This window comes from Schistocerca nitens, chromosome 4 (genome assembly GCF_023898315.1).
Source record: "Schistocerca nitens isolate TAMUIC-IGC-003100 chromosome 4, iqSchNite1.1, whole genome shotgun sequence".
NCBI lineage: Eukaryota > Metazoa > Arthropoda > Insecta > Orthoptera > Acrididae > Schistocerca > Schistocerca nitens.
In genome coordinates this window covers 549,592,863-549,606,934 of record NC_064617.1, presented here as the reverse complement: position 1 = coordinate 549,606,934, position 14,072 = coordinate 549,592,863, and the positions used below count along the sequence as shown (strand labels likewise).

General features: G+C 40.1%; 1 protein-coding gene across 1 annotated transcript in view; it reads right to left on the bottom strand.

Annotated features, from left to right (window-relative positions):
* The window catches only part of LOC126251389 (aspartate aminotransferase, cytoplasmic), a 69,300-nt gene that overhangs the window by 27,598 nt on the left and 27,630 nt on the right, over positions 1-14,072 (bottom strand). The window contains exon 5 of the mRNA XM_049951783.1: positions 5,917-6,067. Within this exon, the coding sequence (XP_049807740.1) occupies positions 5,917-6,067 (151 nt within the window). The remainder of the gene's footprint in view (positions 1-5,916; positions 6,068-14,072) is intronic.

Here is a 14,072-nt window from a genome sequence, read left to right as displayed (position 1 = left end):
CTTCCTCAAAATCACCCTCTCCAAACCTTCCAGGAATTTCTGACTTCCAGCCTTGCCTCTCAATCCTTCTTAAAAAACCTTAATCCTACTCCCAACATCACCACTGCTGAAGCCCAGGCTATCCGTGATCTGAAGGCTGACCGGTCCATCGTCATTCTTCCGGCGGAAAAGGGTTCCACGACCGTGATCGTGAGTGTGTGGCTGAGGGACTGCGTCAGCTTTCAGACAACACCACATACAAAGTTTGCCAAGGTAATCCCATTCCTGATGTCCAGGCGGAGCTTCAAGGAATCCTCAGAACCTTAGGCCCCCTACAAAACCTTTCACCTGACTCCATCAACCTCCTGACCCCACCAACACCCCGCACCCCTACCTTCTACCTTCTTCCTAAAATTCACAAACCCAATCATCCCGGCCGCCCCATTGTAGCTGGTTACCAAGCCCCCACAGAACGTATCTCTGCCTACGTAGATCAACACCTTCAACCCATAACATGCAGTCTCCCAACCTTCATCAAAGACACCAACCACTTTCTCGAACGCCTGGAATCCTTACCCAATCCGTTACCCCCGGAAACCATCCTTGTAACCATTGATGCCACTTCCTTATACACAAATATCCCGCACGTCCAGGGCCTCACTGCGATGGAGCACTTCCTTTCACGCCGATCACCTGCCACCCTACCTAAAACCTCTTTCCTCATTACCTTAGCCAGCTTCATCCTGACCCACAACTTCTTCACTTTTGAAGGCCAGACATACCAACAATTAAAGGGAACAGCCATGGGTACCAGGATGGCCCCTTCGTACGCCAACCTATTCATGGGTTGCTTAGAGGAAGCCTTCTTGGTTACCCAGGCCTGCCAACCCAAAGTTTGGTACAATTTATTGATGACATCTTCATGATCTGGACTGACAGTGAAGAACTCCAGAATTTCCTCTCCAACCTCAACTCCTTTGGTTCCATCAGATTCACCTGGTCCTACTCCAAATCCCATGCCACTTTCCTTGGCGTTGACCTCCACCTGTCCAATGGCCAGCTTCACACGTCCGTCCACATCAAACCCACCAACAAGCAACAGTACCTCCATTATGACAGCTGCCACCCATTCCACATCAAACGGTCCCTTCCCTACAGCCTAGGTCTTCGTGGCAAACGAATCTGCTCCAGTCCGGAATCCCTGAACAATTACACCAACAACCTGAAAACAGCTTTCGCATCCTGCAACTACCCTCCCGACCTGGTAGAGAAACAAATAACCAGAGCCACTTCCTCATCTCCTCAAACCCAGAACCTCCCACAGAAGAACCCCAAAAGTGCCCCACTTGTGACAGGATACTTTCCGGGACTGGATCAGATTCTGAATGTGGCTCTCCAGCAGGGATACGACTTCCTCAAATCCTGCCCTGAAATGAGATCCATCCTTCATGAAATCCTCCCCACTCCACCAAGAGTGTCTTTCCGCCGTCCACCTAACCTTCGTAACCTCTTAGTTCATCCCTATGAAATCCCCAAACCACCTTCCCTACCCTCTGGCTCTTACCCTTGTAACCGCCCCTGGTGTAAAACCTGTCCCATGCACCCTCCCACCACCACCTACTCCAGTCCTGTAACCCGGAAGGTGTACACGATCAAAGGCAGAACCACGTGTGAAAGCACCCACATGAATTACCAACTGACCTGCCTACACTGTGACGCATTCTATGTGGGAATGACCAGCAACAAACTGTCCATTCGCATGAATGGACACAGGCAGACAGTGTTTGTTGGTAATGAGGATCACCCTGTGGCTAAACATGCCTTGGTGCACGGCCAACACATCTTGGCACAGTGTTACACCGTCCGGGTTATCTGGATACTTCCCACTACCACCAACCTGTCAGAACTCCGGAGATGGGAACTTGCCCTTCAGTATATCCTCTCTTCCCATTACCCACCAGGCCTCAACCTCCGCTAATTTCAAGTTGCCGCCACTCACACCTCACCTGTCATTCAACAACATCTTTGCCTCTGCACTTCTGCCTCGACTGACATCTCTGCCCAAACTCTTTGTCTCTAAATATGTTTGCTTGTGTCTGTATATGTGTGGATGGATATGTGTGTGTGTGCGCGCGCGCGAGTGTATACGCGTCCTTTTTTCCCCCTAAGGTAAGTCTTTCCGCTCCCGGGATTGGAATGACTCCTTACCCTCTCTCTTAAAACCCACATCCTTTCGTCTTTCCCTCTCCTTCCCTCTTTCCTGATGAGGCAACAGTTTGTTGAGAAAGCTTGAATTTTGTGTGTATGTTTGTGTTTGTTTGTGTGTCTGTCGACCTGCCAGCACTTTCATTTGGTAAGTCACATCATCTTTGTTTTTGGATATATTTTTCCTACGTGGAATGTTTCCCTCTATTTATATATATATATATATATATATATATATATATATATATATATATATATATATATATATATATATATATATATATATATATATATATATATAAAAACAAAGATGATGTGACTTACCAAATGAAGCGCTGGCAGGTCGATAGACACACAAACTAACACAAAACAAACACACAAAATTCAAGCTTTCGCAACAAACTGTTGCCTCATCAGGAAAGAGGGGAAGGAGAGGGAAAGACGAAAGGCTGTGGGTTTTAAGGGAGAGGGTAAGGAGTCATTCCAATCCCGGGAGCGGAAAGACTTACCTTAGGGGGGAAAAAGGAGAGGTATACACTCGCACACACACACATATCCATCCACACATATACAAGCAGACATGTTTAAAGACAAAGAGTTTGGGCAGAGATGTCAGTCGAGGCAGAAGTGCAGAGGCAAAGATGTTGTTGAATCACAGGTGGTGTGAGTGGCGGCAACTTGAAATTAGCGGAGATTGAGGCCTGGTGGGTAACGGGAAGAGAGGATATATTGAAGAGCAAGTTCCCATCTCAGGAGTTCGGATAGGTTGGTGTTAGTGGGAAGCATCCAGATAACCCGGTCGGTGTAACACTGTGCCAAGATGTGCTGGCCGTGCACCAAGGCATGTTTAGCCACAGGGTGATCCTCATTACCAACAAACACTGTCTGCCTGTGTCCATTCATGCGAATGGACAGTTTGTTGCTGGTCATTCCCACGTAGAAAGCTTCACAGTGTAGGCAGGTCAGTTGGTAAATCAAGTGGGTGCTTTCACACGTGGCTCTGCCTTTGATCGTGTACACCTTCCGGGTTACAGGACTGGAGTGGTGGGAGGATGCATGGGACAGGTTTTACACCAGGGGCGGTTACAAGGGTAAGAGCCAGAGGGTAGGGAAGGTGGTTTGGGGATTTCATAGGGATAAACTAAGAGGTTACGAAGGTTAGGTGGACGGCGGAAAGACACTCTTGGTGGAGTGGGGAGGATTTCATGAAGGGTGGATCTCATTTCAGGGCAGGATTTGAGGAAGTCGTATCCCTGCTGGAGAGCCACATTCAGAATCTGATCCAGTCCCGGAAAGTATCCTGTCACAAGTGGGGCACTTTTGGGGTTCTTCTGTGGGAGGTTCTGGGTTTGAGGAGATGAGGAAGTGGCTCTGGTTATTTGTTTCTCTACCAGGTCAGGAGGGTAGTTGCGGGATGCGAAAGCTGTTTTCAGGTTGTTGGTGTAATTGTTCAGGGATTCCGGACTGGAGCAGATTCGTTTGCCACGAAGACCTAGGCTGTAGGGAAGGGACCGTTTGATGTGGAATGGGTGGCAGCTGTCATAATGGAGGTACTGTTGCTTGTTGGTGGGTTTGATGTGGACGGACGTGTGAAGCTGGCCATTGGACAGGTGGAGGTCAACGCCAAGGAAAGTGGCATGGGATTTGGAGTAGGACCAGGTGAATCTGATGGAACCAAAGGAGTTGAGGTTGGAGAGGAAATTCTGGAGTTCTTCACTGTCAGTCCAGATCATGAAGATGTCATCAATAAATTGTACCAAACTTTGGGTTGGCAGGCCTGGGTAACCAAGAAGGCTTCCTCTAAGCGACCCATGAATAGGTTGGCGTACGAGGGGGCCATCCTGGTACCCATGGCTGTTCCCTTTAATTGATGGTATGTCTGGCCTTCGAAAGTGAAGAAGTTGTGGGTCAGGATGAAGCTGGCTAAGGTAATGAGGAAAGAGGTTTTCAGTAGGGTGGCAGGTGATCGGCGTGAAAGGAAGTGCTCCATCGCAGCAAGGCCCTGGACATGTGGAATATTTGTGTATAAGGAAGTGGCATCAATGGTTACAAGGATGGTTTCCGGGGGTAACAGGCTGGGTAGGGATTCCAGGCGTTCGAGAAAGTGTTTGGTGTCTTTGATGAAGGATGGGAGACTGCATGTTATGGGTTGAAGGTGTTGATCTACGTAGGCAGAGATACGTTCTGTGGGGGCTTGGTAGCCAGCTACAATGGGACGGCCGGGATGATTGGGTTTGTGAATTTTAGGAAGAAGGTAGAAGGTAGGGGTGCGGGGTGTTGGTGGGGTCAGGAGGTTGATGGAGTCAGGTGAAAGGTTTTGTAGGGGGCCTAAGGTTCTGAGGATTCCTTGAAGCTCCGCCTGGACATCAGGAATGGGATTACCTTGGCAAACTTTGTAGGTAGTGTTGTCTGATAGCTGACACAGTCCCTCAGCCACATACTCCCGACGATCAAGTACCACGCTCGTGGAACCCTTGTCCGCCGGAAGAATGACGATGGATTGGTCAGCCTTCAGATCACGGATAGCCTGGGCTTCAGCAGTGGTGATGTTGGGAGTAGGATTAAGATTTTTTGAGAAGGATTGAGAGGCAAGGCTGGGGGTCAGAAATTCCTGGAAAGTTTGGAGAGGGTGATTTTGAGGAAGAGGAGGTGGGTCCCATCGTGACGGAGGACGGAACTGTTCCAGGCAGGGTTCAATTTGGATAGTGTCTTGGGGAGTTGGACCATTAGGAGTAGGATTAGGATCCTTTTTCTTCGTGGCAAAGTGATATTTCCAGCAGAGAGTACGGGTGTAGAACAGTAAATCTTTGACAAGGGCTGTTTGGCTGAATCTGGGAGTGGGGCTGAAGGTGAGGCCTTTGGATAGGGCAGAGGTTTCAGATTGGGAGAGAGGTTTGGAGGAAAGGTTAACTACCGAATTAGGGTGTTGTGGTTCCAGATTGTGTTGATTGGAATTTTGAGGTTTTTGGGGGAGTGGAGCTGGAAGTGGGAGATTGAGTAGATGGGAGAGACTGGGTCTGTGTGCAATGAGAGGAGGTTGAGGTTTGCTGGAAAGGTTGTGAACAAAATCAGTGAAGAATCAATAAATAATCCACGACAACACACAATTTGAAGGGAAAACAACAGTACAATGAAGTGGTTTCATGTGGACAAACGGCAATGCATCTCGCAAACAACACACCAACACAAGATGCAGGACTTAGTAACAAAATCATGACTGGAATATTTAAGATAAGTAATGTACAAAAGGAGAACTAGGCAAAAAGATATAGACTAGGGAAAACTGCGTGTTGAGAAACAAAGGGCAACTCATAGTTCAAAACTGACGACAAATACAGAAAATGCCAAAAATGTGTGATGAACAACAACAACAACAAATGTCTTGCTATTGACATTTAGGTTAAATGCTTCTCTTGTTCTCAATGATGGTAGCTCAATCAATAAGCAACACATACTTCAAAGATACATACACATGCAACACTTCAAACAAAAAACAAAATCCACCATACTTAGCAAATAATGTGTGCACACACTGATGTGACAAATAACCACAGATCAACAGACAAAATGAAAAAATAAGTAGATGCATGGCAAACAAATGAACTAAAAGAAACTCAATAATCAAGAAGTAGTACATGACAAAAACTGATTTTTAATTTAAAAGTTCAAAATTTTAAATACAAGCAATACCATTCAATGTGAATTAAAAACAAACGTATACTTTATACTCACTATACAGGCCAAAATTTTTGGCAAATGATTGGGCACACACAAGTTCAAAGCCTTGTTGAGCAAAGTAACGAACAGCCCAAGCATCTTTATCAGGATCTCCAGAAGCAAAGCCTTGGTACGCAGAGTCAAAAAATGGAAAAAGTTTCTTTTCCTGCAATAACAAAAAAGATCATCATCTTTATAAATTACTTAGAGAGGAAGAGTTTTTAAGTTGTTTGATACAAAATTACAGCTGACAAAAACTGTACAGAAGTAATAATGCAACTAATTTTTTGAAAGACTGCATTTTGAACATCTGAATAGTGAACACGGAACTACACAAACAAATAAAAATGAAATATAAATGAAAGACTGGCAGAAAAGGCAGTAGGATTAAGATTTATCTGTCATTTCAGAAAAAGCCATGAAAACTATATTACTAGTGATATGCAATGGAGAATGTGAAATTATCTATGGCAGAACTAGTACAGTAGTAAAGGAAAGTAAGTGAAGGGAAGAGCATAGATTTCTAAAATACAATTCAAAACAGTGGGTAAGAATTTAAAACAGAAGCTATTTGATATATAGGCACACTAAATGCAATTAAAACCAAATGAAGATAGAACAGATACTTGTGGGCATTAACCAACAGACACAGAACGTAAGGAGGCACAATTGCCAGTTTTCATAACTAGTGGATACTTACTTAATCTGGAAAGATAACAAATGGTTTTAAGAAAGAGAACAATTTGGGAATTAAATAAAAAATTGTCTAAGAAGCCTACTTCAAGGACATTGCATGGTTGCTCTTTGGGTGGCTGGGAGAGAGAAAAGGATGGCGATAGTGGCCAGTAGGGGGTGGATTAACAGTAAGATGCGTAACTGCACATTGCTGTCAAGTTTTTCATGTTTTTTGTGATGTGTATGATTTAAGTGCTCCTTGGCTATTAACCTCTTGCACAAATCTTTCTAGCACTGAACGTTACATGTACCTGTTGCATGCAAAGAACCTTGATAGTAGAGTGCAACTGGATATGCCACAACATTCTTGCATCTCATCACTTTCCCTACACTATTGTGTGACAAAACCTTCAAGGTATGAACCAAAGAACATGAAACAAAGAAACAGGTTTTAGAAACTACTTTTACATGCCACATTATAAACTAAATTAAAACATTATTTACATGTTAGAGACAATGAATTTATTTTGGGGGGAGGGGGTGGAGTTAGGGGGGGGGGAGGGCCGTTAGCCAATCACATAGTTCTGCTGCCATTTATCTGCAACACGCTCATTAAAACAACTTATTTGACATTTGTCATGTACTGCTACAGTGCTGCTCCACTGGTTGTTAGCTGTGTATCGGTTAAATTTTTTTTTTCCGGCAACTGTCATCAGCATTGATATACTCCGAGAAACGCATGGTAAACACTGTGTTGCCTTACAATACATTTATTCACAACCAGTTTCAATCGTTGATCTTCACAGTGCTGGCACGAAAATGGGAACAAAGTGAGAACTGTGAATATCAACACAAATTACATTTTCATGAGAATTATTAGTCAGAAAAATTACTTATGAACATGATGTGCACTAATAAAAAATAATGTGACAACTTCCATGTCACACATGCTATTTATCCAGGTAAGGTGCCATAGCTGACTTGAAAACATCAGAAAACGACACTTCATGCCATAATACCGGCTCAAGCAAACAGAAAACATTGAAAAATGAAACCATGTGGCAGCAGTAAGTGCAAAGCACCAGTGCTCGGGCACAATATGCAGTAGGTCAACACACAAGTGTTGATCAAAGAAGCTACAAGCCAGAGTCGAAGAGCAAGTACCAAAACATGTACACTATACTATAGTCACAGAAAAATATACATGCACTACAATTATAATAAAAGGAAAACAATAAAAACAGATATAAATGTACTTTTTAATCCTATTTTTCTTTTTTCACTTTATTTCAAAACAATAGCAGGTAATTATACATTGTCGCATACAATAATATGCAATAAAACAGACACGTGATGCTATTGCAATGCCACACATGGTTAAAAACTAACTGACCATTAAGTATGACCTATATCATGTAAAATTCTACATATGTATACAATGTTGCAAAAAATTATATTAGGCAATACAGCTACCACAAATCATTCAAACTGGCAGCAGCCAGAGGTCTGAGGATACAAATAGTGTTAACAAAATGAGAAGCTGCATACTGCACAAAATTTGCATAGATATATAATGTTAAAACACAATGAGAATCAGTAACCACTAAAAGCAGAGAGCATAAAAACCAAACAGCAACTAAAACAATTCCAGTGTCAAGTACATATCAGAAGTCGAGGATTAAACATAGTGTAACCAACTGAAACACCAAGGCTAAAATCGCTTCTCGGAGTGTCCTACAGAAACTGTAATTATTCATGTATTACAACATGTGTGACACTACTGTCCATCGCTAAACAACTTTATTAAACTAACTTACCAGTCATCTGAACATGGAATCTGACAATGACTAACTATCACAAAACACATCCATCTCTTATCATATACCAATAAGCCAGCTGTGAAGTAAAAGAGTTTAAAAAGAGATAACAGGGAGGGGGGAGTGTAGAGCAATCTGAGTAAAATTTGCTCTATGTCTCCATGACCTATCATAAGGCGCACGCATGCGCGTGCGCGCACGTGCGTGCGTGTGCGTGTGCGTGCGCCTACAAGATGTGCAACTATGAACCCCAAACATTATTCTAACGACATTCTTTTGGGCAGTGAATACTTTTTGTTTAAATGTCAAGTTACCCCAATATATTGTTCTGTTTGACACCAGAGAGTGCAAGTATGCAAAGTATGTTAGCATACTAATTTCTATATCCTCAAAATTGGCAATAATTCTGATTGCAAAAGTTGCTGAACCTAGTCGCTTTAGAAGATCCAAAATATGAATTTTCCAATTAAGATTCTCATCTATATGTACACCCAAAAACTTAATATGCTCTACCCCGTCTACTGACTTCTGTTTATGTGTTATATTTATTGAAGGAACTGTACTTTTTACAGCAGAAAATTGGATGTACTGTGGTTTTTCAGAGTTTAGAGCAAGCCCATTTGCACAAAACCAATTAATGACTTATCCAAAGACCTTATTTGTATCATTTTCAATTAGAGTTTCTTTTACTGGATTAATAATGATGCTTGTATCATCAGCAAACAGTGTCATTTCAGCTTCCTGTTTCAGATAGGAAGGGAGGCCGTTCACATATATCAAGAACAGAAGGGGACACATGATTGAAACCTGTGGAACACCTAATGTCATTTCACCCAAGTAAGATGAAGTGGCAAACTTATTTAAATCACTTGACCCATATAAGGAAACTTTTTGCTTCCTGTTCTGTAGGTATGACAAACCATTCATATGCTATTGTAATTTCTGTAACAATGTCATGGTTCACACAAACAAATGCTTTGGACAAGTCACAGAAAATTCCTATTGGTAACATTTTACTATTTAAAGAGTATTATGTGGACAGTGAAATTGTATATTGCTCTCTCTGTGGAACAGCGTTTTTGAAATCCGAACTGTGATTTACTAAGTATCCCATTACTGTTGAGATGGTTAACCATTCTTGAGTACATTACTCTCTCGAAGATATTTGAAAATGCTGTAAGCAAGCATACTGGCCGATAATTATCGACAACTGTGGTGTCCCCCATTTTGTAGAGAGGCCCAACAATGGCATATTTTAACCTGTCTGGGAAAATACCTTGAGTTAGTGATGCATTACATATGTGACTCAGAACATCAGCTGTAATTGCTCCACATTGTTTTAATAACTTATTAGAGATGTCATCTACTCCAACAGAACATTTATTTTTCAAAGATGTAATAATTTTAGTTATTTCACAGGAGGTTGTTAGGTGAAAGTTAATCTGACTAAATTTTTTCAAAACAGACTCTTCCATGTACTGCCTGGCTTTTTCTTTTGAACTGTTCTCACCAATTTCTTCTCCTACAATTAAAAAATGGTTGTTGAATACATTAGCTACTTGTGTACTGTTCGTTAGAATGGTCTTGTTCTCTTTTATAGTAATACTACCTACCCCAATGGTTACTTTTCCTGTATCCCTCCTAACAACATTTCATACTGATTTTATTTTATTGCTGGCGTTGTTTATTTCTTCTCTAACATACGTCTTTATTGATTTCCTTACAACTTTTCTCAGTATGTTACAATAATTTTTATAGTGTAAAACTACTACTGGCTCTTTACTAGTTCTTGCTGTCTTAGAGTTTTCTTTTCCTTTCTAAAGACACTTTAATGCCTGCAGTAATCCAAGGTTTCTTTGAAAAGTGTGTGGTGCTGCATTTAGTAATTTTCTTTGGGAAACAATGTTCAAAAAGGGATATAAATTTATCAAGAAATATGTTGCATTTATCATTAGCATTTGGCTCATTATATACAGCTCCCCAATTAACATTTCTTAAGCTTTCTCTGAAAAGCTCTATAGATACCTGGTTGAGCGACCTCACACTTTTACTTAATGGTTTCTGAACTGCACACATGTAATACATGAATAATTACAGTTTCTGTATGACACTATTGTAACTGATTTTAGTCTTGATATCTCAATTGGTTACACTACTTTTAATCCTGAACTTCTGATATGGACTTGACATTGGAATTATTTTGGTTACTGTTTGGTTTTCATGCTCTCTGATTTTAGTGGTTATTGTTTCTCAGTGTTTTAACATTACTTATCTATGCACATTTTTTATTATGGTGTTGTTCTCACCAAATCTTTGGCTTCAATTTTTTAACAGTATCATGTGATTATTATACGACATAATACTGTCTGCAGCTCCTCATTTTGTTATACTATTTGTATCCTCAAACCTCTGGCTGCTGCCAGTTTTAATGATTTATGGTAGCTGGATTGCCTAATATATTTTTTTCAGCATTGCATACCTATGTACAGTTTCATATGATGTAGGTCTTACTTAATGGTGAGTTAGCTTTTATCACGAGACATTGCAATAGCACCACATGTGTGTTTTATTGCATATTATTGTAGATGACTAAGTATATTTTTGCTGTGATGGTTTTCACCAAATGGTTAGCATCATGTGGCTATTGTAATACTTAATGTACTTTACTGAAATGAAGTGAAAAAGAAAAATAGGAATACAAATACATTTATATCTGTTTTTATTGTATTCCTTTGTTGTAACTGTAGTGCATGTGTATTTTTCTGTGACTGTACTATAGCATACCCATGTTTTGGTACTTGTTCTTTGACCTTTTTCTCTGACTCTGGCTTGTAGCTTCTTTGATCGACACTTGTGTGTTAACCTCTTGGATATTGTTGTGCCTGAGCACTGGTGCTTTGCGCTTACTGCTGAGACATGGTTTCATTTTTCAATGTTTTCTGTTTGCTTGAGACAATATTATGGCATGAAGTAATGTTTTCTGATGTTTGCAAGTCAGCTAAGGCATCTTTCCTGGTTAAATAGCACATATGACATGTGAAGTTGCCACAATATATTTCGTAAGTACACGTAATTTTTCTGACTAATAATTCTCATGAAAATGTAATTTTTGTTGATATTCACAATTTTCACTTTGTGCCCATTTTTGTGCCAGCACTGTGGAGATGATCAATGATCGAAATTGGTTATGAGTAAATATACTGTAAGACAGCACAGTGTTTACCATGCATTTCTCATAGTATACTGGTTAAAGCTCGTAAAACGGAGAGTGGACTGCCAATGTGAGCAGAGTTCGTTCTTGCTTACTGCATGTAGTTACAGTTAAATAGACACCTGACACTGTCCAACAATGAATACACATGTAAATCGCACAGCTTTAATACTTCAAGTCAGCTGGTGCTCTGTTAAGGCAAGTTAGCAACAGTGGTGGGTGACAGAGCTCTGATTGGAGGAACTGAGTATGCTGTGTTAACTAAAACGAAATTTTAATCAAAGCAAAGTGCATACCCCACTTACAAATGAATAAATCAAGTACTTCATCCTCCTCAAAGGTAAGTTAATCACACAAATGCTCATCTAAGATGCTGCATAGTTCATGATGATGATGATTATGATGATGGTGGTGATGATGAATTTTATTCTGTCCTCATAATAATAGTAGTTGTGTTTTATTGGTTGTGTTATGGATTTTCAGCCTTCTTCAATTGGCTAATTCTAAGTTTATGTTAAATCCAATTTATATGCTGCAACTGCCTTTTATTCTGTAACTGGCCGATTACTGTTTTTGCATTAATATACATAGAACACGCACTTTTAGCTCTGCTGATTTGCTATTCAATTCTGATTTTCCATAAGTATATGTAGTACTAGCTTAGCACCCACTGTCCTGCTTGCACGGTCTCCACAGATTATCATTATCATCATCATCATCATTTCTCTTTCCTGTCTCAGACGTTATGTCTGGTTAAAAATGAAAAGTGACGCGGACCTTGATCATGCACGAGTTCCTTTTAACTGTACGGTATATGTTACATTGCATTTAGGAACTTTCGGGTAATTGAACATGTATCAATAATTACAGATTTCTGTAATTGTATAGATAAGTTTGGATGTAGCTGTATTGCATTGATGTACTGGTGGATATTGTGTTGTATGACTCCTGTAGTTGATAGTATAATTGGTATAATGTCAACTTTATCCTGATGCCACATGTCCTTGACTTCCTCAGCCAGTTGGATGTATTTTTCAATTTTTTCTCCTGTTTTCTTCTGTATATTTGTTGTAATGGGTATGGATATTTTGATTAGTTGTGTTAATTTCTTCTTTTTATTGGTGAGTATGATGTTAGGTTTGTTATGTGGTGTTGTTTTATCTGTTGTAATGGTTCTGTTCCAGTATAATTTGTATTCATCATTCTCCAGTACATTTTGTGGTGCATACTTGTATGTGGGAACGTGTTGTTTTATTAGTTTATGTTGTATGGCAAGTAGTTGTTGTATTATTTTTGCTACATTGTCATGTCTTCATGGATATTCTGTATTTGCTGGTATTGTACATCTGCTTGCGATGTGATCTACTGTTTCTATTTGTTGTTTGCAAAGTCTGCATTTATCTGTTGTGGTATTGGGATCTTTAATAATATGCTTGCTGTAATATCTGGTGTTTATTGTTTGATCCTGTATTGCAATCATGAATCCTTCCGTCTCACTGTATATATTGACTTTCCTTAGCCATGTGTTGGATGCGTCTTGATCGATGTGTGGCTGTGTTAGATGATACGGGTGCTTGCCATGTAGTGTTTTCTTTTTCCAATTTACTTTCTTCGTATCTGTTGATGTTATGTGATCTAAAGGGTTGTAGAAGTGGTTATGAAATTGCAGTGGTGTAGCCGATGTATTTATATGAGTGATTGCTTTGTGTATTTTGCTAGTTTCTGCTCGTTCTAGAAAGAATTTTCTTAAATTGTCTACCTGTCCACAATGTAGGTTTTTTATATCGATAAATCCCCTTCCTCCTTCCTTTCTGCTTAATGTGAATCTTTCTGTTGCTGAATGCATGTGATGTATTCTATATTTGTGGCATTGTGATCGTGTAAGTGTATTGAGTGCTTCTAGGTCTGTGTTACTCCATTTCACTACTCCAAATGAGTAGGTCAATATTGGTATAGCATAAGTATTTATAGCTTTTGTCTCGTTTCTTGCTGTCAATTCTGTTTTCAGTATTTTTGTTAGTCTTTGTCTATATTTTTCTTTTAGTTCTTCTTTAATATTTGTATTATCTATTCCTATTTTTTGTCTGTATCCTAGGTATTTATAGGCATATTATTATTATTATTTCTTTACTTTCTCAGACGTTAAGTCTGGTTGAGAATGGAAAGTGACGCGGACCTTGATCAAGCGTCACTTCCTATTAACTGTACGGTATGTGTTATAATGCATTTAGGAACTTTCGGGTAATTGAACATGTATCAATAATTACGGATTTCTGTAGTTGTATATATGTGTTTGGATGTAGCTGTATTGCATTGATGTACTGGTGGATATTGTGTGGTATGACTCCTGTAGTTGATACTATAATTGGTATGATGTCAACTTTATCCTGATGCCACATGTCCTTGACTTCCTCAGCCAGTTGGATGTATTTTTCAATTTTTTCTCCTGTTTTCTTTTGTATATTTGT